General features: G+C 42.5%; 2 protein-coding genes across 2 annotated transcripts; one reads left to right on the forward strand and one right to left on the reverse strand.

The window, feature by feature from the left end:
- Window positions 1-13521: 13521 nt before the first annotated feature.
- LOC109146961 (uncharacterized protein At1g04910) lies at window positions 13522-16683 on the forward strand. The gene is made up of 6 exons (XM_019294610.1): window positions 13522-13799; window positions 13960-14042; window positions 14394-14464; window positions 14570-14658; window positions 15187-15408; window positions 15747-16683. The coding sequence occupies exons 1-6, from the start codon at window positions 13669-13671 to the stop codon at window positions 16477-16479; spliced, it is 1329 nt and encodes a 442-aa protein (XP_019150155.1). The 5' UTR covers window positions 13522-13668; the 3' UTR covers window positions 16480-16683.
- A 3681-nt stretch (window positions 16684-20364) lies between these two features.
- On the reverse strand, window positions 20365-21640 carry LOC109146937. The gene is made up of 3 exons (XM_019294587.1): window positions 21412-21640; window positions 21143-21247; window positions 20365-20871 (listed from the first exon to the last, which is right to left on the reverse strand). Exons 1-3 carry the CDS (start codon window positions 21577-21579, stop codon window positions 20533-20535), a joined length of 612 nt encoding a protein of 203 aa, XP_019150132.1. The 5' UTR covers window positions 21580-21640; the 3' UTR covers window positions 20365-20532.
- Window positions 21641-23921: the final 2281 nt, after the last annotated feature.

Consider the following 23921-nt stretch of genomic DNA (forward strand, 5'->3'; position numbering starts at 1 on the left):
CAATACTCGACCCTGTTGACGCCCAACCTTAAGGCCTTATGGCCGGTCGTGCGTCTGAGGTTCCGTCTAGAAACTGGCCAACCCGATTGAGTTTACCCGATCTCCAGGCCTTGACGAAATTTTTGAAAAATAGGTAAGCCTCTACGGTCAGGATATATCCGAGCGACGGGCCTACAAATACTTCCTTCATCCCAGCCCCCACACTATTGTGCGCTCGAGGCACGAGTGGGTGCGATAGTGAGAGAAGTTGGACGGATCGGGGAATTGTGCTGAGAGCTCCTGGCTTCCCCGATCAGTGGCGTGACTCAAATGTCCACCGATGTGGAGCGCATTTGACCGGTCGATAGAGTCGCCCAGTCGTTGTAACTTGAAGGTTAATTGATTTGCGTGCACTTGAATGTAAAGAAAATAACCGAACGGGCCGCCGCATGCAAGCGGTCGAGCAATCACCGAACGTATGTACATTAAACCTTCCCGCACGCAGGCGGTTAAACAAATATTTACAATCATAAAATTTAATTACAAACAACGATCGGGACTAACTCGCAGGTCGAGCCCCCACTTCGCCTAAAGATTACAAGAAATAGGCTAATGCCTAAACATAACGAGGTGCTCGGAATTCCAAGTCCCCTCAATTATCCGACCGGTTGTCGTCTCCAGTCGGTATGTATCCGGCCGTATGATCGCGCTGATGATGTACGACCCTTCCCAGTTCTGAGCTAACTTTCCGCCCTCCAAGGGCTGACTGGCCTCCCTTCGACGTAGAACGTAATCTCCCACCTGGAAGTAACGAGGGTTGACCCGAACATCTTTCGAGCTCTTGACCCGCTTCTGGTACTCGGCCATACGCCGAGCGGCTAGCTCTCTTTTTTCCTCGACCCTATCGAGATCCACGATCATTGCATGTTCATTTTCCTCCGCGTTGTAGCTTCTCTCTCGATCGGTCGGGATCCAAGCCTCGATTGGGAGTCGGGCTTCTGCTCCATAAACCAGGGCGAAAGGGGTCTCCAAAGTAGCTTCCCTCGGGGTCGTCCGATAAGTCCACAAGACATATGGCAACTCATCGGCCCAACTACGACCAGCCGAGTGTAACTTCTTTTTTAGACCTTCCAAAATCGTCCGGTTTGCGTTCTCCACTTGACCGTTCCCCTGCGGGTAAGCCACCGACGACCGGACGTGAGTCGTCCCGATCGTGGCCAAGAAGTTCTGGAAATATTGGCTTACGAATTGGCGACCATTGTCGCTGATGAGATGCACGGGCACACCAAAGCGGGAAATCACATTGCGCCAAAGGAACCGAGCACATTGCTGAGAAGTGATCGTGGCTAAGGGCTCGGCTTCTATCCACTTGGAGAAGTAATCGATGGCGACTATCACGAATTTTCTCCGACCGGAAAGCTGAGGGAAGGGGCCCAAGATGTCTACCCCCCACCTAGCAAAGGGAATTGCAGTCGTGACCGGCTGATAGAAGGTTGCCGGTCGTCCAGGCATCCGGGCAAACAGTTGGCACGTCTCACATTCCCGAGCTAACTTTTCACAGTCTAGCTGGAGGGACGGCCAATAGTACCCGATCAGCATGATACGACGGGCCAGTGATCGGCCTCCTTGATGTGAAAAACAAATTCCCGAGTGCAATTCCTTCATGACTAGATCGGCCTCAAATGCGGTCAAGCAACGCATAAGAGGGCCTCCATACGATCGTCTGTAGAGACGACCGTCCAAGACTTGGAACCTCGGGGCCCTAAGCTTGGCCTTCCGAGCGCGCTGGGGATCGGCGGGGAGTCGACCGTGCTCGAGGAACTCCTTCAGATCAGTGATCCAATTGTCTTCTACCGGTTGGATCGGATTGACCGGTAGGCGATGGATGCTGTGTCTCGGGATCACCAAAATCCGAGCTATCTTCGACATGTGTTCCGGGGCGTCTTGAGCCAATTTAGACAAGATATCTGCATCGGCATTATCCAATCGGGGTATGTGCCGGACGGTATACCCCCGGAACTGAGCAAGCTTCTCCATGGCCAGGTCTCGGTACAGTTGTAGACGCTCTCCATTGACCTCATAATCTCCGAGAACCTGCCCGACCACGAGCGCGGAATCTGTTTGAGCTCGGATGTATTCAGCCCCCAAGTCCCGAGCGCATTGTAAGCCATTAACAAATGCTTCGTATTCGGCTTCGTTATTGGTCGGATGGAACTGATACATGAGAGCAAAATAAACTTTAAATCCTTTCGGGCTCGTGACCACCACTCCTCCTCCTGCTCCTTTCTTGCTACTCGACCCGTCAGTAGCCAACGACCACCACTCAGCCTCAGGATCCGCGACCTCGGGGGGTCGGGTGTCCCGGGCGGTGCATTCGACCAAGAAGTCAGCAAGGGCCTGACCTTTGATGGCAGGTCTCGGTCGGTATTCGATCGCGTACAGGGTCAGCATTAACGCCCACTTGACTAGGCGACCGGATGATGAAGCAGTTCGGAGGACTGGTCCGATCGGCTGATCGGTCAACACGCGAATTGCTCGACCTTGGAAATAGGGAGCCAACTTCTTCGCGGCAATGTATAAGGCATAGACGACCTTCTCTAACCGGGAGTACCGGAGCTCGGGACCATGTAGCGCGTGGCTTACATAGTACACCGGTCGCTGGACCCCTTCCGGATCGGTTCGGCACAACACTGCGCTTACTGCACGATCGGAGACGGCGAGGTATACGTCTAGCTCTTCTCGGCTTTGAGAGCACGATTGGTGACATGAGATATTCCTTCAGCTCATCGAAAGCCGCTCGGCACTCCTCGTCCCAGACGAATCCATTAACTTTTCGCAATACCTTGAAGAAAGGTAGAGCGCGCTCGGCTAGCTTGGAGAGGAACCGACTGAGAGCTGCTAACCGACCAGTCAATTGCTGGACTTCCCGAACGGTGGAGGGTGGTTGCATGTCCAGAATCGCTTTCACTTTGGCCGGGTCAGGCTCAATTCCTCTCTTGGTCATCATATAGCCGAGGAACTTGCCGGTCTGAACCGCAAATGTGCACTTGGTCGGGTTCAGCCGCAACTGGTACTTCCTCATGATTTGGAAGCACTCCCGGAGGTCCCTTGTATGGTCGGATCGGTCCCGACTCTTGACCAGCATGTCATCAATGTAAGCTTCCATCGTTCGGCCCAATAGATCGGCAAAGAGCATATTGACCATCCTCTGGTAGGTCGCTCCTGCGTTTCGAAGGCCGAACGGCATCACTCGATAGCAATACAGCCCGTCCGGGGTCACGAAGGCTGTCTTGCTTTCGTCTTCACGGTGCATCATGATCTGATGATATCCCTTAAACGCATCCATGAAGCTCATTAACTCGGCCCCGGCCGTCTCGTCGACCATCTGGTGGATACTCGGCAGAGGATACGGGTCGAGCGGACAGGCCTTGTTGAGGTCGGTAAAATCGATGCACATCCTCCAAGCTGGGGGCTTAGGAACAAGGACGATATTTGCCACCCACTCGGGATAGATCACCGGACGGATGTGCTCGATCGCCGCCATCTTTTTGACTTCTTCTCTGACAAACTCGCGGCGATCGGAAGAAAGGTGCCGTGTTTTCTGCACGACCGGCTTTGCTGCGGGATCGACGGCCAACTTGTGACAGATTACCGATCGGTCGATCCCGGGCATATCTTCGGACCCCCATGCAAAGATATCAGCATACTCCCGGAGTATGGCCAAAATTTCTGCTCGAAGCTCAGGGGTGAGGGCCCGGCCAATCTTAATCTTCCTATCCGGTCGATCCTCGGATAGGGGAACTTCTTCTATTTCTTCGGAAGGCTCGGGTTGTTCCTTCCGATCCTTAGCCTTCTCCTTGGCTATGGTGTTCACCCGGGAAGACGGACCGGAATCACGTCTGTTGACCGCTCGGGTGTAACACTTCCGGGCGGATTGGACGTCGCCACGGACCACACCGACCCCGTTGGGGGTGGGGAATTTCATGCACAGGTGGGGCATAGAAATTATCCCACCGATCTTCATAATGGCCGGACGGCCCAAGATGATGTTGTGGACGCAATGGAATTGACCACAACGAATTCTAACTCCGTCTTGATCGACTTCGGGGCCGTGCCGATTTCGACCGGGAGCGTTATCTTTCCCTCGGGGTAAATAAGGGCCCCGGTGAATCCAGACAGTGGTACACCAACCGGAGTCAGCTCCTTCCTGTCTAGTCCAAGCTTCTCAAACACGTCCAAATAAAGGACGTTCACACTGCTGCCAGTTTCGACCATAACCCTCTGAACGTCCGTCCCTTTCACATCAATTGTGACCACGAGCGCCTCCATGCCATGGTCACCGCTGCTTGGTTGATCTTCGAGGGTGAAGGTTATGGGCTCCATCTTTTGCCTCTTCCCAGTCTCCCGGGAGTCCACTATGGCGACCGGGCAATTACTCCGCGGTCGGGAAGCGTCTTCCAATCCACCGAAAATAACGTGGATGGTCGGCTTTCCTGCTGGTCGGCTGCTAGATGGAGGGTCAGGGTCCCGTCGGTCATCGCGACGATCGTCTCTACGATCGTCTCTTCGGTCCTGACCTGACCGATCGGAGCGGTGATGAGAGCGCCGATGTTCTCTCCGATCGGTATTCCTCTTGGGGTCCTCTCTTCTCCCCACACACTTGTCCAACTTCCCTAGATTGAGCAAGTCTTCCAACAGTTGGAGCAAGTGGGTACACTCTTCAGTGTCATGCCCAGCACATCGATGGTAAGCGCAATGCTTACTCTTGTCAGGGCCATCTCGATCGGGATGGGGAAACTTGATGAGGTTGCATGACTGAGCATACTGCATGGCCTCCGCTGCCGATCGGTTTAAGGCCGTAAACTCACCAGTCCTGGTGCGGGATCGGGGATGATCGTCACCCGATCGGTGTTCCGCCCGGCCGGCCGGTTTACGAGATGAAGACCCGACCTCCTGCGAGCGCTTCACAGCGTTCGCCTCGCCAGCATTGGCATAATCTGTGACCCTTCGAAGGGCTTCCTCATACGTGGCCGGGGGGTGTAAAATGAAGTCTTGATATAAATACCCCGCCCGGAGAGAGATGTGCAACATGTGGGTGGCGGTGGCATCGTCCATGGGCTCTACCTCCCCGACCGCCGCCTTCCACTTGGTGAGGAAGTCGGTCAAGCTCTCGCCTTCAAGTTGCTTGGCCTTCTCTAGATACATATAAGGCTTCCTCACCACTTTGGAAGTGATGAACTTCCTCACAAACTTGACCGCCAGGGTGTCAAACCTGTCGATCGAACCCGGCTGCAAAGTTCGGAACCACTCCGCCGCTCGACCGGTAAACGTGGAGTAGAAAGCCCTGCACATCACGGCGTCCGACACACCCTTCAGCGTCATATTGCTGTAGAAATCGTTGACGTGAGCCTCAGGGTCTGACCGGCCATCATAGGTCTTCTCTCGAGAGACCTTTAAATCGAGCGGGTAAGGCTGAGCCATTACCGCCGCTGTGAAAGGCGTCTGGTGCAGGGTCGGTTATCCAACCGGGGTTGCTGCAGGGTGCGCGTTTCTGAATTGCGCAAATTCTGCCTGGAGGTTATAGAGTAATCCTCGGGTCTCGTTGAGCTCAGCGGCTTGAGCGGCTTGGGCTGTATCCCGAGCGCGTCGTCGTCGATGAGATCTCGACCCGCTATACCCAGATGAGGCCTCCTGGCTAACCTCCTGCATCTGTACGTCTTCTTGCCCGCGGTTCGGGTCTTGGGGTCCCAAACGCTGGCGCATCTCCGGTCGAAGACGATCAAAAGCTGCTGCTCGGGCAGTTTCTTCAGGGTCCTCCGCTTGGACGGGGGCCTCGACCGCTTGCCGGGCCTGCGTTGGTGCCTCCATCGCATCAGCACCCCCGACCCCAACCGCGAATGAGCCGAGCGTCGAGCCCGGGATGCGGACTGACGCTGCGGCTCTACCTGTGCGGTCGGTTGTACTGGAGGGGCGGCGGCTGGAGCAGTGTAAGCAGGCGTATATGGTGGATAACCAACCGGGGGAGTGTAGTACATCGGTTGGCCAGGCCAATACCCGTACGGTGGAGGTGGGACCGGGTATGGATATTGGCCGGGATACATCATCGGCTGCTGCTGATATGTCTGACCGGGTGTTGGGTATCCCGGTTGTATGTAATTCACCGGTTGTTGGGCCACCGGGTATGTGTTAGACGGATGCGGTGGTGAGAGATTGAGATTGAGCTCTACCGTCTGACCTTGCTGTTGAGTGGCGTGGTGCCCAGATGAACTCGCTGCGTCCGCTTGGTCGTCGGCGAAGTTGTTTTGAGCCCACGGATACATGATTGGAAAGGGAGCGGTGCTCGTCAAGACGTTGCTTTCTTGCACGGATCCCCACGGACGGCGCCAAAATGATACTGCTAATTATACGTAAGCAATATAAAATAAACCCGAGATCAATTAAAGCGAGTAAATGTCTTTATTGATCACGGTAAAGGCCCTAAGTACAATCTACTTGGTTGCTCTGAGTGCCGACTGACCGCGGTCGGGATTCTCTAATAACAACCTATCGATCGTCCAAAAGTCCTCTCCACTATAGCTACTGTGGGTATTTATAGCCGCTGCGCCTGGAGACACGACTCCGGTCGTTCGGCATGTTCTCCACGTAGCCACCACGTGTCATCCTCCCAGGTGCCCTGCCTGTCGTCGTAGAGAGCCGCCACGTGTCCTGTACCAGCTCTCTCGCCAAAGGGCTACCGCTCGGTGGTCGACACTTCTACTCGGGCAACTCCCGGTCGGACCCCGACCGAGTTCTTCACACGAAGCCCGACCTGTTATCTGCAAAGACAAAGAAGAAAGAACGAAGGCAGCTTGATCGGGGTAAGGCTTATGTCGGTCGGGATATCTCCTACCAGTACGCCCGCTGGGCTGAGAGCCGTTGGCTTACTGTAGTTTTTTAGGCTACATTGGGCCAGTTGATAATAATACTTGATAATACACCCGATATTACATCAGGTAAGATAATACATCCTCAGCTCCTTCAGAAGGGATCTTCAGAGCTCGGACCTGCCTTGATATTATTTTGTTTTTTCCTCTGCTCGATGACAGTTGTATAGAACTCAATAGTAGCTGGATCATGCTGATGTTTTAAGTTTATTAATTTATTATGCATTTCTAATAAGTCATTTGGATCACTGGTTATCATGTCAAAATTATTATAATATAAGGTTATTATTTCTTCCACTTCTCCTCCTTTAGTATGTCCTATTACACTGGTTCTTTTATGTCTTAACATATCTTCAATTCTTGATTTTAGAGTTAATATTCCCCATGCCCTTTTTTGACTCATCCATTCCTGAAAATTTTCTAAGGTGCAAGGGATTTTCATATTTAGACTAGTATTATCTCCTTCTATGGTAGTATTTCTTCTTATTTTAAATAATTGGCATATTACTATGGGTTTTCCTAAGAAGTCGGTAGATGCATCAAAAAATTGTATTCCAAATGTTCCACTTCCATATGTTTCCTGTTGGTACCGTTGGTAGGAAAACAAATAATAATCAAATAAAATTGACTATTATTTTCTGGAAAGAAGGGAAGAAAAGATGAAGAAAAGTGGCTAGTGTTTGGTGTTGGGTTTTTGCAAGAGTCGAGTGAGCACTCTTTCCTTAAAACCTTATTTGCCACCTCCCAAAGATGCTAGGAGCGTTGTGGCCTAGGCTTCCCAGGATAAAACTTGCTATGACTCAGTGTTTGAGCATTCAAACAAAGAATCCGGCGAGCAAGATGTGGTTATGAACACAGTAGGTCAAGAAAGAGTAGAAGCAGAGAGGTTTTGAAGCTGAAAAACCGAACTTTCGTGTTCTATGTTTCTGTGTGTAAAACTCTGCTGCCTCTACCCTCTCTTATATAGGGTTGAAGGAGCCAATAGCCTTTATTATCGCAATTAAAAATGACATTAAAGCTGCCTTCCAACAGCTATAACAGCAGGCCACTACCTGGGAATTGAATTCAGAATTCAAAATTAGAATTAATAGACAATTAATTCCGTAACAGATGAATTCAATCCCCTCAACAGTCAGAACTTTCGGGTTCCTGACCGTTAGCGTACAGGGTTCGGTCTCAACTTTCGACCTCATCCAGTTTCGGCCCTTGCACCTCTCGTGGACTCTGTTGCACGAGAGTTGTGCTCTTGGTGCACCACTACACGAGAGTAGGTGGCTGTTGCACGAGAGTTGTGCTCTCGGTGCACCACAACCTCTCGTGCTTTCTTGTAGCACGAGAGTAGGTGCTCTCGGTTCGGTTCTGGCCGAATCAAGTGGCTATACCAGTTGGAAAATGATACCGAAGTTTGGCATAACTTAACCCGCAAGGCCAGCCAATTTTCGGACGAATGTGTGCCGGCGCATACGAGCTCGGGCTTGAATCAAGCCTTTTTCAATCTCTCCTAGTTGGAATTTGATTTCCCCCCCCCCCCCCCTCCCCCCGGCGCGAGAGAACCTCTATGCTATACAATTCTATAAGTTTCAAAAGAGCTCTTGTATATAAGGGGGGAAAATCTTCATTCCAAAGCAATGTGGGACAAAAAGCTCACTTTTTTCCCTTCATTTTCCAACTCAAATGGGTCTACTTTGAGAATCAATATCTCATTCACCCATTATCCGTTTTGAGCGTACAATATATCGATCTCTTCGTCTCACTACGAAGAATCCGAATCCACTTTAACCCGACCCAAATCAGAAGTGGACCCCACTGATAATTGTACCACAAAATAGCCACTTAACATGCCATTTTAAGCTATTTTTTCCAACATTTCCATCATTTTCAAAAGTGAATCCCCTATTATAGTTGGTAATTTGCTAATATTATACATTTCTTCATTTACTATTATTTTATCTATAAATCCATAAGTAAATAGTTTATATACTGCTGTAGGGTTTGCGTCTTCAGTGCATAAAAACCTAGGATATTTTGTTAACTTTCCTACTCTTAATATAGTATCATTAGACTTATATTCATAAAATTTATTTATTACATCATAAGCTTATATTACTTGTGAGGGATACTTAATTTTGTCTGCTATAGTAAAAGGGATTTTTGTAGTGGTGGATGATTCTGATTGGTTAATTAATTTTGATGAAAAGGTTTTTAAGGGTTCTAATACAGTTTTTACAGGTGAGTTAATAACAGGTTCTTCCTTATGTTCTTTTAATATTTTAATAAGTTCTCCACATTCTGCTAAAGTTTTTAAGATTTGTTCATGTTTTTCAGTGATTTCTGCTATAGCTTTTTTCATTGAAACTTTTACTACTTGTCATTTTTGTACCTGCTCAAAAAATCAGCTAAAACATTTTTAGTTCCAGATATAGGTTTAATAGTGAAATCATAATAACAAAAGAAAGATTGCCAATATCTTCTTCTATTTAATTCTGGCAAAGGATCTATTTTATTCATAATAAAGGCTCTTACTTGAGTATTATCGGTTCTTACTACAAATTTTACTGGTAGTAAATGATAATGAAATCTTTTTATTCCTAATTTTACTGCTAATACCTCTTTCTCATTTATATGATAATTTTGTTCATTAGGTTTCCATGTTCCTGATCCATATCCACATATTAAAGATTTTTCTTTGTCTATATCTTCTTTAGTATAAGCTACTAATACTGCTCCCCATCCTATGTCACTAGCATCTGTATATAATTCTAATTGATCATCTTTTTCTGGTAATCTTAATTTTGGTAAAGATTCTACTTTTTCTTTTATTGTTTTAATAGCATTAGTATGTTCTTCTTTCCAGTCAAATATATTAGATTTTTTAATTAAACTTTGTAAGGGTTTTCTAAGTGTTGGTAAATCTTTAATATAGTCTGATGCATAATTTACTATTCCTAAGAATTGTTGTACTTCTTTTTTATTATCTAATTTTTCTTTAAAATCTTTTATTTTTGTTACAGTGTGTTCTTGTAGTTGTAATCCTTCTTCTGAATTTATATATCCTAAATATTCAATTTTATTGTTAAATATTTCAGATTTCTTTTCAGATAATAAGATTCCATGTTTTCTAACAGTTTTAATAAATTCATTCAAATGTTCTACATGATCTTTTAGAGTATTACTATATATTAAAATATCGTCTACATATACTATGCAAAATTCATTTAAATTTCTAAAAACTTGATCCATCCTTCTTTGATATATTTGTGGTACATTTTTTAATCCAAAAGGTAATACTTTCCATTCATATTGTCTTTGAGGGGCACTAAAGGCTGTTAAAGGTTGTGCTTCTTTAGTAAGTTTTATTTGCCAAAATCCACTTTTACAGTCAAATTTACTAAACCATTTCTTACTAGCTATTCTGTTTATTAAATTTCTTTTATATGGTAAAAAATATCCATCAAATATTATTTTCTTGTTTAACTCCCTATAATCAATTACCATTCTAGCTTTTCCTCTTTTTTGCTCACTATGTTTTCTTACTAGGAAGGCTGGGCTACTGTGTGGACTAATACTTTCTTTTATTATTCTTAATTCTAATAATTCTTTTATTTGTATTTCAAATTCTTTTTGATCAGTTGGACTATATCTTATAGGTTTACTTCTTATAATATCATTTGGATTTATTAATTTTATATCAGCATATATCTTTTCTTTATCCCATAAAGTGATAGGATTTTCTCCAAAATTTATTTTTAATAATTCCAAATATTTTTGTTTTAATTGTTCTAAATTATTATTTCTGTCTATTTTAATGTTATATATTTTTAGGAAATGTATTGGTAAAATTCTTTTTAATATTACTCATTTGTTACATGGTGTTAATAGGCTTAATGTCTCGCTATTTATTACTTGTGTTTTGAAAAAGTCTAAAAAATTATTTCCTAATAATAAAGGGTGTTTCATATTATTTTCTTGGTATACTATTGGTATTTTAAATATTAATTTATCTAATATAATTTTTACATCTTCAGCTATTACATCTAACTCTTTATTATGTTCATTAAATCCTGAGACTTTTAATTCCTTGTAATTTGTAGTACAGAGTTAAAGCTAATTCTTTATGTTCATCTTCTAATGATATACTAAAATCTGGTTGGACTGTGAATTTTAATTTTTGATAAATTAAATTTCCTCTTACTACTGTTATTAAAGCATCTAATATATTTCCTTGTATTCTATCATCTGATATATATATTTCTATGGGTGTGTCAACATTTTTCTGAAAGTATCCTTTTATAGTAAATTCTATGGCTCCAAAATAAACATTTCTATATCTCTTTGCTTCTGCTTTTGATAATTTTCCTAATTCTCTTTTTAATATTTCATCTGTTATTAAATTTATTTTTGCTTTTCCACTAATAGTTGTAATATCTATTGCATTTTCATGTTTTTGTACTATATATCTTATGTCTTTATTTCTATCAAACCATTTTGTTTTAAATATTTTATTAATGGTAAATTGTGTTTTCTCATTTTTCATTTTTTCATAGATTTCAGGTTTAAAGGTTAAAGTTTGTGTTACTCCACCTTCATAAGTATCCATTTGATAATGTGTTTCTGGGTCTTCCATTATTTTTTTCTTTTCCTTTATCCATAAGTTAATTTATCAATTTGAAAATAACATTCTTCTATAATCTTTTTATATTGTCTTATTTCTCTTTCCTTCTGATTTTCTATTCTTAGCTTTTCTTCTAATAGTGTTCTTATTTGTGTATCCTTTTGTCTAATTTCTTCTTCTTTTATTGTTAGTCTATTAGTTAAACTATTTATTTCTTCTAAAGCTTTTATGATTTGAGTATCTTTTTGTAATATTTCTTCTTCTCATTGTTTTATTATTTCTAAACTTATTCTACAACTTATAATATGTTGATTAATATCTCTATTATATTCTAATGGTTTAGCCGCTATATATTCTATTGCTTCCATTTTTTAACAAATATAATACTTATTTTGTTCATATAATCTATTTATATATGCTTCTATAGTATTAATTCCATTAATTGTATCATTTAATTCTAATTTTATTAATAACCATTCTTGTATGTTTTCTTCTTTGGTATTATTTAATAATTCTTCATATATTCTTAATTTCGTATAATATTGTTTCAACATTATTCGTTGTTTTCTTAATTCTTCGCTATAAATATGCATAATATCACTTATCTCTTCATGGCTCTGATACCAATTGGTGCATTATTAGCCTTATTCTGGTGTATTTGTAGATTCCCATTGGTGTCAAGTTCAGGTGCGGTAACACCTTCCTGTATGGTGTATTTATTCATATATAATGACACGTTTTTGGTGATGCGTGCATCAAAAAATATTTATAGATAGCGGAGCAGATATATGTTTAGCTAAAAAAGAAGTAATAGCACCATACCGATGGAAAAAATCAAACAGACATAGAATAAAAGTCTCAGGATTTAATGAACATAATAAAGAGTTAGATGTAATAGCTGAAGATGTAAAAATTATATTAGATAAATTAATATTTAAAATACCAATAATATTTAAAATACCAATAGTGCTATAAACATTCCTAAGTTCCAATCGTGTATTCTTCTATTAATTTCTTGTTCATTGTATACATTATCTAAATCTAGAAAGTATCCATTTAAATTTACTCCTTGACTCATAGATCCTACGAAGTCTTTGAATTCAGATTGTTGTCCTATTGGTATGTGGTCTGGTAGACTTGTTTTTCTTCTACTAATTATTTCTAAGTTTGGGTCTACTATTTCTTCTTCAGGATAGTCATTAGCAAAAATCGAACCGAACCAAATACCGTTTGAACTTTGGATTGCTATTTTGTTATATATTAGACTTTGGATATGGACTATGTAAACACCATAACGCATAATATAGAACTTTTGATAATAAACCATAAAAAAATCAAATAAAACATTTACACGAGATACCCGTGAGAATATGAACTGAACGGCAGAGCAAGCAGCAAGGGACTTGGATTTACTTTTTATTTATTTATTTTATTATTATTATTATTATTATTGTTGTTGTTATTATATTTAAAAAAAAAAAAAATCAAACGGTATTCCGTTTAGTTCAATTTTTTACCGAACAATTCGGATCGGTTTTTTATCGAACCATTTGGTATACAAGAATCCAATACCGTTCGGTTGTTTGGTATATTACCGAACCAAACTACTTCGGTTCGGTACGGTTCGATTCGTGAAAACTAAATCGAATTGTCCACCCCTAAAGTTAATTACCAAAATGGTCCCTTGACTATAGCGAAATTACCAATTTGGTCCCAAGTTAATGGTTGACTAACGGTCAAACTAACGGAGGACTAAATTGGTTAAAAATTTTAAAGTTGAGGGACTTAATTGGTTAAAAAAAATAGTCAAGGATCAAATTGGTAATTTCACTATAGTCAATGAACTATTTTGGTAATTAACTCAATGTAGTTGGTAGATAAGTTTACTTGACACTTAATTTAGTTTGTAGTAGGAATTGAGCACTTTGCAGTGATAAATAGATCTATTTGATACTTGTGTCTCAAAAATAAAGTTACTTAAATTTTATGCGAGGCAAATACTAGTAAGAGAAAAAGAAATTAAGATCCGAAATAAGCATAGGTATAACCGTCGGCGACCCGGCGGCAAAGATTTGAGCTTTGTAGATAAGAAGATAGATTGATAGATCTACGACTTCATCCACTCGCCGAAACCTTAGAGATTCAACCGCGGGAATGATAGCGTCAACGGTGAAGAAGCCATTGTTGGGGGTCACAGTCCTCACGTTCTCTATCTTCCTTGCCATTATTTTATTTCCTCCTTTGTATCCCTTCTCCGAGACCCCAATCTCTCTTGATTCTTTGCTGTAAGTTTTGCATGCATCACATTCTTTATTGTTCTCGATTAATTTGGCTTCTGTTTATTCTGGCAACCCCTTTTTTTCTTGGTTTAATTGTCATCTTTTGGTACGAATTGTGTTCTGATTTACTGATTTATCCTTTTTCCTTTCTTTTCTGGAAAATCAGACTTGAAAGACCAGAAATATGGAGTCTCCCAAGGGTCGTGGCATGGCGGCCTTGCAATTGGTGGCTCCGACGTGATTTTAGTGGTTAGCTTTCTTTTATTTTGAGATCTTACTGAAGCTGCTATATGCGCTTTGCATATTTTTGTTCTTTATAGAAATTGCACAGAAGAAACTGGTACTGAGATAAAATCCCTAGTGCGCTAAGCGATTAGATTGTGAAACAATCTGTAATTCTTTTAGATTTCTGGTTTTGGGTTATGCTATTTGAGACTTTGAGAGATATCTTTTTATACAAAGGAAGCAGTATAGGGATTGTTTTTTAAAATTCATTTGCATAAATCTTATACATGGGGGGTTTACTTTTTCTGAAGTATAAACTTTGACTGGCTTCCAATGCAGAATTTGCATATGGTTTTTTGTCTTGAAATGCTGCAGCTCTACCAGCTGAGACTAACGGCTATATCCGAGTGGATTGTTATGGTGGGCTCAACCAGATGAGGAGGGATGTGAGTACTTCATAACTTGGAATGCAAAATTGATCTGTTTTTGGCGTCCTTTTGCTTTTCGATCTGTGGGTGTCAGATATGACTTGAAACATGCTTGTTATGCAGTTATGCGATGGTGTTGGCATAGCTCGTTTGCTGAATGCAACTCTTGTTTTGCCCAAGTTTGAAGTTGCTGCATATTGGAATGAATCAAGGTATGCCGGTATTAGCTAAGGTGCTATTGATTTGATTTATGGAAGAGATTTTTTAGATTGTGCTCATAAAAGTATACTCACCTTTCATTAATGAGAACTTGAGATACTAATTGAACTGTTACATTTCTAGTTTACTGTAGTCAAAATAATTACAAATTTGCAATAGCACATAAGTCCTTTTCAGTACATAATTTGGTATGATTTGGTGGTAATGGTTTGTGCTTGGAGTGGACTTTGTTTCATAAACAGGGGATGTATACTGTAGGAAATAACCATTAAGCATTTTTATATCTTGAACCTGATGTCAAACATTGCAGACTGTGTTGTGTTGGGAAAGGAGTCTAGTCCATTATATAAAAACCAAACACGAAAAACCCCAAGACTCATAAGTTGTAATAGATCTTGTTAGACACAGTATGTTATTTTTAAGAATATTGTATTGTTTTATGCTCAAGTTTTCTGTTTTATCATTAGTTGCGTGTTCTATTCAATATATGTTGTGACAGGACTTCCGCTTTCCACTCTCAGTGATTTTTCAGATATCTTTGATGTGGATTATTTCATCAAGCAATTGAATGGCTTTGTTAAAGTAGTAAAAAAGCTTCCTCCAGAGATCGCATCAAAGGAACCCTTCAGAGTTGATTGCAGCAAACGTAAAGGCCTATTCGACTATGCTGAAAGTGTCCTTCCTTCGCTGTTGGAGCATCGTTATATTGCTATCACACCTGCAATGAGTCAAAGGAGGGATAGGTATAGCTTCTATTTCATATTTTGAGATAAGATCTTTTTTGCTTTAATGCTCTTATTCTTAAGAATTTTTCTTCCCCATTCACTCCAAGTGTACTCCAGTTATGGGTGATTTTAGGTGTTCTTAGACGAACGAGAGTGCTCCAACTATTTTGCATACTACTTTTTCTCAAACATTATTTTGTTACCCATATTTTCTATATTCAAGCCTGTATCTTTTCTATCCTCTTTAGTTTCTTTATTGTTAGGCTACTCATTGTGTAGTTTCTATTCTCTTTGTTTGTTTACATATTTTTTAAACGATCCACTTTGGCATTAATTATAGTCATTCTATCTTTTAGGTACCCTCTGCATGCAAAAGCTGCATTTTGTCAAGGTTGTTACAATGCTTTACGCCTCATAAGTGCGTTGGAAAAGAAAGCTTCTGATCTTCTACAAGCTATACCAAAACCCTTCCTATCACTTCACCTAAGGTTTGAACCTGACATGGTGGCTTATAGTCAGTGTGAGTATGTAGGTCTTTCTTCTGCTTCTATGGAAGCCATAGAGGCTGCACGAGGGGATCGAAAACCTTGGACTGGAGAAGCAGCTCAGATTTGGAGAAACCGTGGGAAGTGTCCCTTGACACCAAATGAAACTGCCTTCATCCTCCAAGCTCTTTCTATTCCTACAGACACAAATATTTATTTGGCTGCTGGCGATGGCTTGATGGAACTCGAAGGGTTTACCTCAGTGTACACCAAAGTAGTAACCAAATCCACTCTTCTTAATGGCGAGGATTTCACAAAGATGCACGGGAACACAAAAGCTGCACTTGATTACTATGTATCTATTAGCAGCGATTCTTATATAGCAACCTATTTCGGGAACATGGATAAGATGGTTGCAGCAATGAGAGCCTTCAAGGGGTTGCATAAGACACTTTTCTTGAGCAGGAGAGACTTCTCGGTGTTGACTTCTCAGGGTCTTGAGGGAAAGGACTTGGCAGATGCCCTGTGGAAGGTTCATAGAGATGATTTTGTAGTGGGCAAGGGATCTGCTTTGCCAGACTGCTTCTGTGAAGAAAAACTATAAATCAAAATTCATTTCATTTGTTACTCTTTATATTTTTGTTACCATTGAGCATTTCTATACCTGTAAGACAGTATAAAACTGAGCAAGATAGAAAATTGAGCCCCTTGGTGTTTATGCTTTGTCCTCTCAGCTTTAAGTAGCACATTAGGAACTGTTTTTATCAAGACAAGATTTATATACATTTCCCACATGATGGTTGGTGTCGCACAGTCTGTTAAAGTGTGTTGGTGTAAATTGAAACACCAATCCCAATATCAATATTAGGCTGTATATCAGATGTAAAGATCGACCTCAGGTTGTTTCTGAATATAGGTATGGCTGACTTGTCGTCAAAGTTAGCGACCCCCATGGCTTCCTTCTTCCATTTGCTATGGTATTCGGACAAGGATTCCGAGCTCTTCTGCTTCAAGTAGCACAGGTCGGCGAACTGCTTCTTTTTCTGCATGCTACTGGCGAAATGGGACAGGAAGCGCCTGGTGAGGTCCAAAAACGTGGATATGGACCCCTCGGGCAAAGACCCGACCCAATCCTGGGTCTGGCCATCTAGGGTCGAGAGAAAACCCCTGCACATGATGGCGTCGGTGGCCCCGGTCATCATCATAGCAGTTTGGTACCTGATGAGGTGCGCCCGCGGGTCCGTCGCCCCCGAATGCGCCTTGATAGTTGGAAAGCGGAAGTCTTTAGGGAGGGGCTCCTCCATGATGTCCCTCATGAAAGGGGTGGACAACACGTCCTGGGGCTCTAGGGACCCATCTCTCTCGTCAACCGTCTTCTGGAGCTCGTCTAATCTTCTTCGGAGCTTCTCGACCTCGTCACATTAGGAGCTCGGAGCTCGACCATTGGTCTCTCCCGACCGCTCGATCCGAGAGGTCTGTTCTCGTCACGGCTGGGCACGGGGCCTATGGCTCGGCGACCTTCGCGAGCTTAACTCCTGTCGTGGTGGGGCCCTAAGCCCACGGCCTGGCGACCTCCTGGAGTTGGACTCTCTCGTTGGTGGCCCGTTGGCAGTCAGCCTTGGCCCTAGCCTGTCTCGGGCTGTTATACGGGTGCCCAACCGCTCTAGGACGGGCCTGGTTTGGGTCAGTTTCCCCCTACTCTCTTCTTGCTGTCGCTGCCGACCTTGGCTGGTGCCACCTCCTCCCCGCTCGTCTGATGGTCGGGGTGAGTTGACCTCTCCCTCGACCTGGGTGCCGTGTGCTCGGACCGCTATGCCCCCTTGAAGGAGGTGGAGTCGGGGTCGGTACCCTTTGGGTGGCCCCCGGGCCTACTTGCATACCCCCTTGGAGCCCCCGGGCCGACTTGTGTACCCCCTTGGAGCCCCTCCGCGAGGCGAGCTAGTGTCACAAACGCTTGTTGAAGGGCAGCCGCCTGGAAGAGAGCGAGATTCGGAGGAGGGGCGGCGGGAGCCGGCGCACCATTGCGGTGGTTGGTGAGGCGATCCCTGAGGTACCCCGCCAACCTTACGAAGATGGTACGTTGTTGGCTAGTGGTCCCGTTGAGAGTGCCCCAGGTCGGGGTGACCCGGGTGCCACGAGAACCATTCGTGTTGCGAAGGTTGGATCTCGATCTTGCCATAGCTAGTGGAAAATTAGCATGCTCGAGCCTGATGTCAAGCTCTCAATGAAAGCATCAATGATGGATTTAATTAACTCGGGTGGTTCGAATTAATAAACTCAATAAATAACGGATAATGTAAATGGATAGGTAAAATAGGCAAAACGTGTGTTATAGGGTCACGAAGACCAAATGTTATATTGATACTGAAGTGATCATGCTATTACAATGGATAGGTAATGCTATTACAAGATTGAGGTAAGACAAAGACATGGAATGTGTCTTAAAGGGACAAGAATGAGGCTTTTTATACATGGAAAATCCCATAACCCCCCCCCCCCCCCCTAAAACGGCGGGTCGGTTGCATCACCGCATAGTCCAAGCCCCGGATCTTCCGCTGGAATGGGCCGACCTCTCTCTGGCCGAGCTCCTATGAGTCGATCGAGCTCGCCTGGGCCGTAGCCTATTGGTCGAGGTGCCTTGGGCCGAACGGGGCCCCGGGTCAGCTCCACACCTTCTCGCTCCGCTTTCCCATGTCAGTTTGCTCCAATTATAATATATCCATCATTTATATTTGTGACTTGTGAGGGGATGCTGGTAAAATATCTTGTTGAAAACTTAACATTTACCGATGTGCCTTCAAGTTTTAAGTTTATGTATATATAGTGTCTAGTTTATAAACATTAATCTTTTAGTTTTTGAACAGGTCCACCTTAAACCTTAATTCAAGATATGATTTTTGTCTCCACATCACCTGCGGGTGGCGGGGCTGGGCAACTCTACTTGATCTCCTTCACTTGTGAATCTTTTGTGTTCCTTAGGTGTCTATCGTGGTAAATTTTAATCTTAACCACTATTAAAAGAGTATTGTGTACTCAAAAAAAAAAAAAAAAAAAAAGCATTTAAAATATATAAACCAGCTCTAATTTTAATATACACAAACATATAAATTAAAGATACTCCCCAACTCCTAACTAGAGCTGGAGTCTGGGAGAGGATCTAATCTTGTCCATGTTTGTAGGTAGGTATTGTTATAATCTGTCATGTTTTGTACGTATGACAAAAACTTGTGCGGAAATGTCTCACAAATCTTTGTCAGTGAGACGAGTTGGGTTAAGATGAAAATGTAATACTTATAAGGAAAAATGTAACATTAATAATGAATGAAATGTTTATTACTTATATGAGAAAATATTACACTTTTGAAGAAAAAATTAATATTTTTACATTTTGATTTAAAAATATTCAATTTTCTCTTATAACATTGAGGAAAATGTAATACTTTTGATTAAAAATATAATACTTTTACATCAAAATGCAAAAGTATTACATTTTCCTCACAAGTATTATACATTTTTCCAAAGTATTAAATACGTTGATTAGTATTACATTTTCATATTGTCTTGATTCGTCGGTCCGACGAAGCTATGGCTGTGGCGGTGGCAGTTGCACCTATAGATAGGTATTACCATAATCTCTTCTCAGGCTGTTTTGTTTGTTTATGTACGTTCAGTGCCTCATTGACCGACGATGCCCCTGTACATATATAGGTACTGCCATGATCTCTCATGCAGTTTGAGCTGTATATGAGCTTCATTACCGACGAACCAGTCCCTGCAGATGCGGCAGTACGTGGCGGCTGCGATGGCGGTGGCTGTGACGATAGCACCTACAACATCAGCATAAACCAAATTAAATTTGTAAAAAAAAAAAAAAGAAAAAATAAATAAAAACTAGACAAACCAAAAGTATTAACTCATTTGTGGGGAAAAAATGGCAATTGAATTTGCAAAACAAAACAAAAAATAGTTATACCGCAAGTATTAATTACTCATTTGTGGGGGAAAAGATTAATGGCATTGACAATACCTCACACAACAGAGAATGTTGACATGTTCCTGCAATTCATCTTGATGCCCTTCATTATTTTCCCCCAGGTGAAAAGAAGATTGCCATTCACTCTGCCTCGAGGGAGAATCTTGTTGATGCCCTTCTTTCTAAGTAGACTTTCCCGGGAGAGAATACGCTTGTTCATGCCCTTCATTGTGTGCTAGGTGAGGAGAAAGAGCTTGTCCCTGCCCTTCATTTTCAATTCCCCCATGATTCATTTTGGTATAGTTTATTTTAGAGTTACAAATAAACAATAAGTTGTGTTTGATAAAACAGAGAGCAGTTTCAAAATAAACTAGTAGCCACCAGCTTTTAAGCTTTCTAAACTTTGTCCATTTGGGCCGAGCTATTGTAGCTAAGTTTTTGGATTTTTACTTGAGGGTGATAAAAAAGAAAAAGAGAACAATGTAAAGTAGAGATGAAACTAACACACAAGACAGCAACCAATTAACATAGTTTTAACTAAAGCTATTATTACAGATACATTGAAACTGGGAATTCTTTTATTTATGGCATGCATCAAGAAGTACAGTTGATGGAAGCCAAAGGCAACCTTATTAATTACACACCAAATTAAAATTAAAAAACCCATTAAAGGTAGCTAGGTAGTTAATGAGGCTCCAGCCCAGCAATGGAATACAGCGTTGATGCAAATGCAGACACCAAATTCCATCCCCATTTGGCATAAGTTTTTGCAGCCCGATTGCAGTAGTCAAAGCCATACCACATATCTCTGGGCACACGCACGTTGTAGTAGAAGGTGACAGGCCTGGTAGAATGCCCCTGCCCATTGATCGTAATATCATACGGTATCCACCCGTCGTATCCTCTCCGGTATACGTACACGTAGCATATCTGATACGTACAGGGACCCCATATCTGGAACGTATCTGTTGAACACCGCTCGAATGTCCTCGAATATGGATCGTCTAACCTGGGTGCATAAACCTAAATTTCCCCCAAAAAATTAAACATCATCACAATTCTTAATCAACAAATTAAATGGGAAAATGCCTATTCATTGTGGGAATTATACATGGGTGAACTCCTTGCGGCATCAAACATTGATCCTCTCATTTAATATTCTGTGTGAGGGCCTTGGGGCTAAACAATTTCACCTAGTTATGGATTGTGGGAATTACACCCGACACATCGGGATGGGTAATTTGGCGTAATTGTGGGCAAGAAATGGGAAATGTGTTAATGTATGAATCTGAACCTGATTCCCGTAAGCATCACCGAATGAGAGGCTGATTTGGTCTCTGGTGGTTGAAGTGGAAGAGCAGCTTGTTCTTATGTCCACATTGAAAGAGCATCTCGCATTCTGCAAAAAACAAAACAAAACTTAATAATTTCATCATCGATTTCAAGAAAATATATATATATATATATATATATATATATATATATATATATATATATATATATATATATATATATATATATATATATGTTGATGAATGTAAGACAGAGCACAGATCGATCGACCTGGTGGTTGAGGGTGGTGGTGTTGACGGCGAAGGAACGAGGAGCTGGGTGCGCCGAAGAAAGGATTGAATTGGAAATTGATCTTGCCTGGGACTGGGAGATGGGTATGAAGAATAAGATCAGTGCTAAAAGAGGCACACAATCAACTTTTGCCATTGCCATTGCCATCTTCTTCAATTCTCCTCAGCCTGCACGCAAAAACCCTGATCACAATGCCACATTTAATTTCGCCTTCTTCTTCTCATTTCTATAGTAGCCGATCACATAGGCATATCAGTCTTTTCACCTCTATATACCCCTGGATGGTATTTTTACACTTTTAATGGATTTTTCCCAAATATAGAGTTTCTAGAAATATTAGTGTGAATAATTTTCCATATATGGATTTTGAAAATGCTACATTACTTCTATTTTGTACTCTCAACTTATACTTTCACACATAAAACCTTTGATGTAAACACTTATATTGAGCCCTGCCACATCAAGGGAGTAGAACTCGATGGATTTTAACATCTACTCAAGATCATATCACTAATATTTTATTATTTTAAGAATTAATGAATTATATATATATATATATTTATAGATTTTGGTTTCTGTGAGGTCAGGTCTTCTCGTGCGGTCAGTGTGGCATACACCATTAGGTATGCATAAATGCACCATACAGTGTTCAAAAATACACCAGAATGAAATGCCAAAAAATACACCACACAAAAAAAATGCACCACACATAATGGTGTATTTACGAACACTGTGTGGTGCATTTATGCATACTTAATGGTGTATGCCGCACTGACCGCACGGGAAGACCTGACCTCACAGGAACCTGACCCTATATATATATATATATATATATATATATATATATATATATATATATATATATATATATATATATATATGATGGTTTTATTGAGATTGAGTCCATCATAAACCAGGTATAGAAATACAGAACGGGGGTATGAAAGAGTAACTTTATTACCCGGGGCGCTAGGCCTAAAATAATGCGCAAAAAGTACCAGGTACAGGCCCAGAATGACGGCCCAAATACAAATAATAAGGCACACGGGGTGGGCTATAGCTAACTATGTTACTAATAGGAATCAAACCCAAGTGGCTAGGTTGAGAGTATAGACCAAAGACCACTAGACTGGTGTGCCTGTCATGTCTGCGCTGCCCTTAGACAAAGATCCAGGGCCGCTATTTATAGCAGGTCCCCCTCCCCCTTTAGCGTCCACGTGTCCCATGTTGTTATTCCCCCACTCCGCCTATTTTTTGTCGCCAAGCACGTGACATCGGCTCTATCCCCGCGACTCCCGCATCCACACCGCGCACTGCGTCCATCCCCCCTGCCCACAGTGCACCCGCGCGCGAACTCCCGCCTGCCGCAGCGCACCAGGGCGCTAGGGCCACGCTCGGCCGCGCACCGGGCGCGCTGAGTGCGCTGTCGTCGACCGGGGCCAGCGCCCCGGTCGACGACCCCTTCCGGCCGGCGGCGCGGGCCTCGCGCGCGGGTACCGACTGCAACTGCCAAACCCATTGCGTCGGGGCGCTAAGTCCACGCTCGGCCGCGCACCAGGCCCGCTGGGTGTCCGTCATCGGCCAGGGCCAGCGACCCCGTCCGGCCACCGTCGCCAGCGGTCTCTCCGGCCATGGGCGCTGGCCGGCTACCGCCCCCATGGCCTCGCACGGGGGCGCTACGCCCACGCCGAGCAAGGGCGCACCGCCCGTCGTCGGCGAGAGCCGCTGTCGACGACGCTTCCCGACGACACCCCAAACCACCACCCGTTCACCAGCATTCCCCCCCTTCCGGTCTATGCTCTTCACCTTGTCCTCCATGCATGCTTGTCTTCCCAGCCTAACAAGACTTGGGTCAACCTCCTTCTTTCACCACCCCCACTTTGCCCAATACTTTCCCAATAAAATGGACTCTCGGAGACCCATCTCCTCATCAATATATATATATATATATATATATATATATATATATATATATATATATATATATATATATATATATATATATGATTGTTTTCAAACAAACCTCCCTTAAAGTACAAATTGTGTGAATGTAAGTATGTTAAATTGTGCACGAGTTAATCCCAGATATTGTTGGCAGTGTGCCCAGTGTGCATGTAAGTATGTTAATGTGTGCACGGGCTTTGATGGATGGTTGTGATTTTTTCCTCCTACGCGCTGTGTGCATGCAAGTATGTTAATGTGTGCACGAGCTTTGATGGATGATTTTGATTTTTTCTCATACGCGTGGGAGTGCGCCCTATGTACATGTATGTATGTTAATGTGTGCACGAACTCAAGTTTGCATTTTAAGGGAAATCTGTATTTTAAGGGGGTTTGTATTTGAATGCAACCCTATATATATATATATATATATATATATATATATATATATATATATATATATATATATATATATATATATATATATATATATATAGGGAAGGGATCAGATTCATTTGTTGCTTCCCGTGCGGATGTGCGGTGGATTA

The sequence above is a fragment of the Ipomoea nil genome, unplaced genomic scaffold (assembly GCF_001879475.1).
Source record: "Ipomoea nil cultivar Tokyo-kokei standard unplaced genomic scaffold, Asagao_1.1 scaffold1952, whole genome shotgun sequence".
NCBI lineage: Eukaryota > Viridiplantae > Streptophyta > Magnoliopsida > Solanales > Convolvulaceae > Ipomoea > Ipomoea nil.

Coding starts and splice junctions, on each gene's coding strand:
- LOC109146961 (XM_019294610.1), top strand. CDS start 13,669: ATGATAGCGTCAACGGTGAAGAAGCCATTGTTGGGGGTCACAGTCCTC. Junction 13,800..13,959: donor ATCTCTCTTGATTCTTTGCT/GTAAGTTTTGCA, acceptor CTGGAAAATCAG/ACTTGAAAGACCAGAAATAT. Junction 14,043..14,393: donor GCTCCGACGTGATTTTAGTG/GTTAGCTTTCTT, acceptor GAAATGCTGCAG/CTCTACCAGCTGAGACTAAC.
- LOC109146937 (XM_019294587.1), bottom strand. CDS start 21,579: ATGGCAATGGCAATGGCAAAAGTTGATTGTGTGCCTCTTTTAGCACTG. Junction 21,248..21,411: donor CCACCACCCTCAACCACCAG/GTCGATCGATCT, acceptor TGTTTTTTGCAG/AATGCGAGATGCTCTTTCAA. Junction 20,872..21,142: donor GTGATGCTTACGGGAATCAG/GTTCAGATTCAT, acceptor GGGGAAATTTAG/GTTTATGCACCCAGGTTAGA.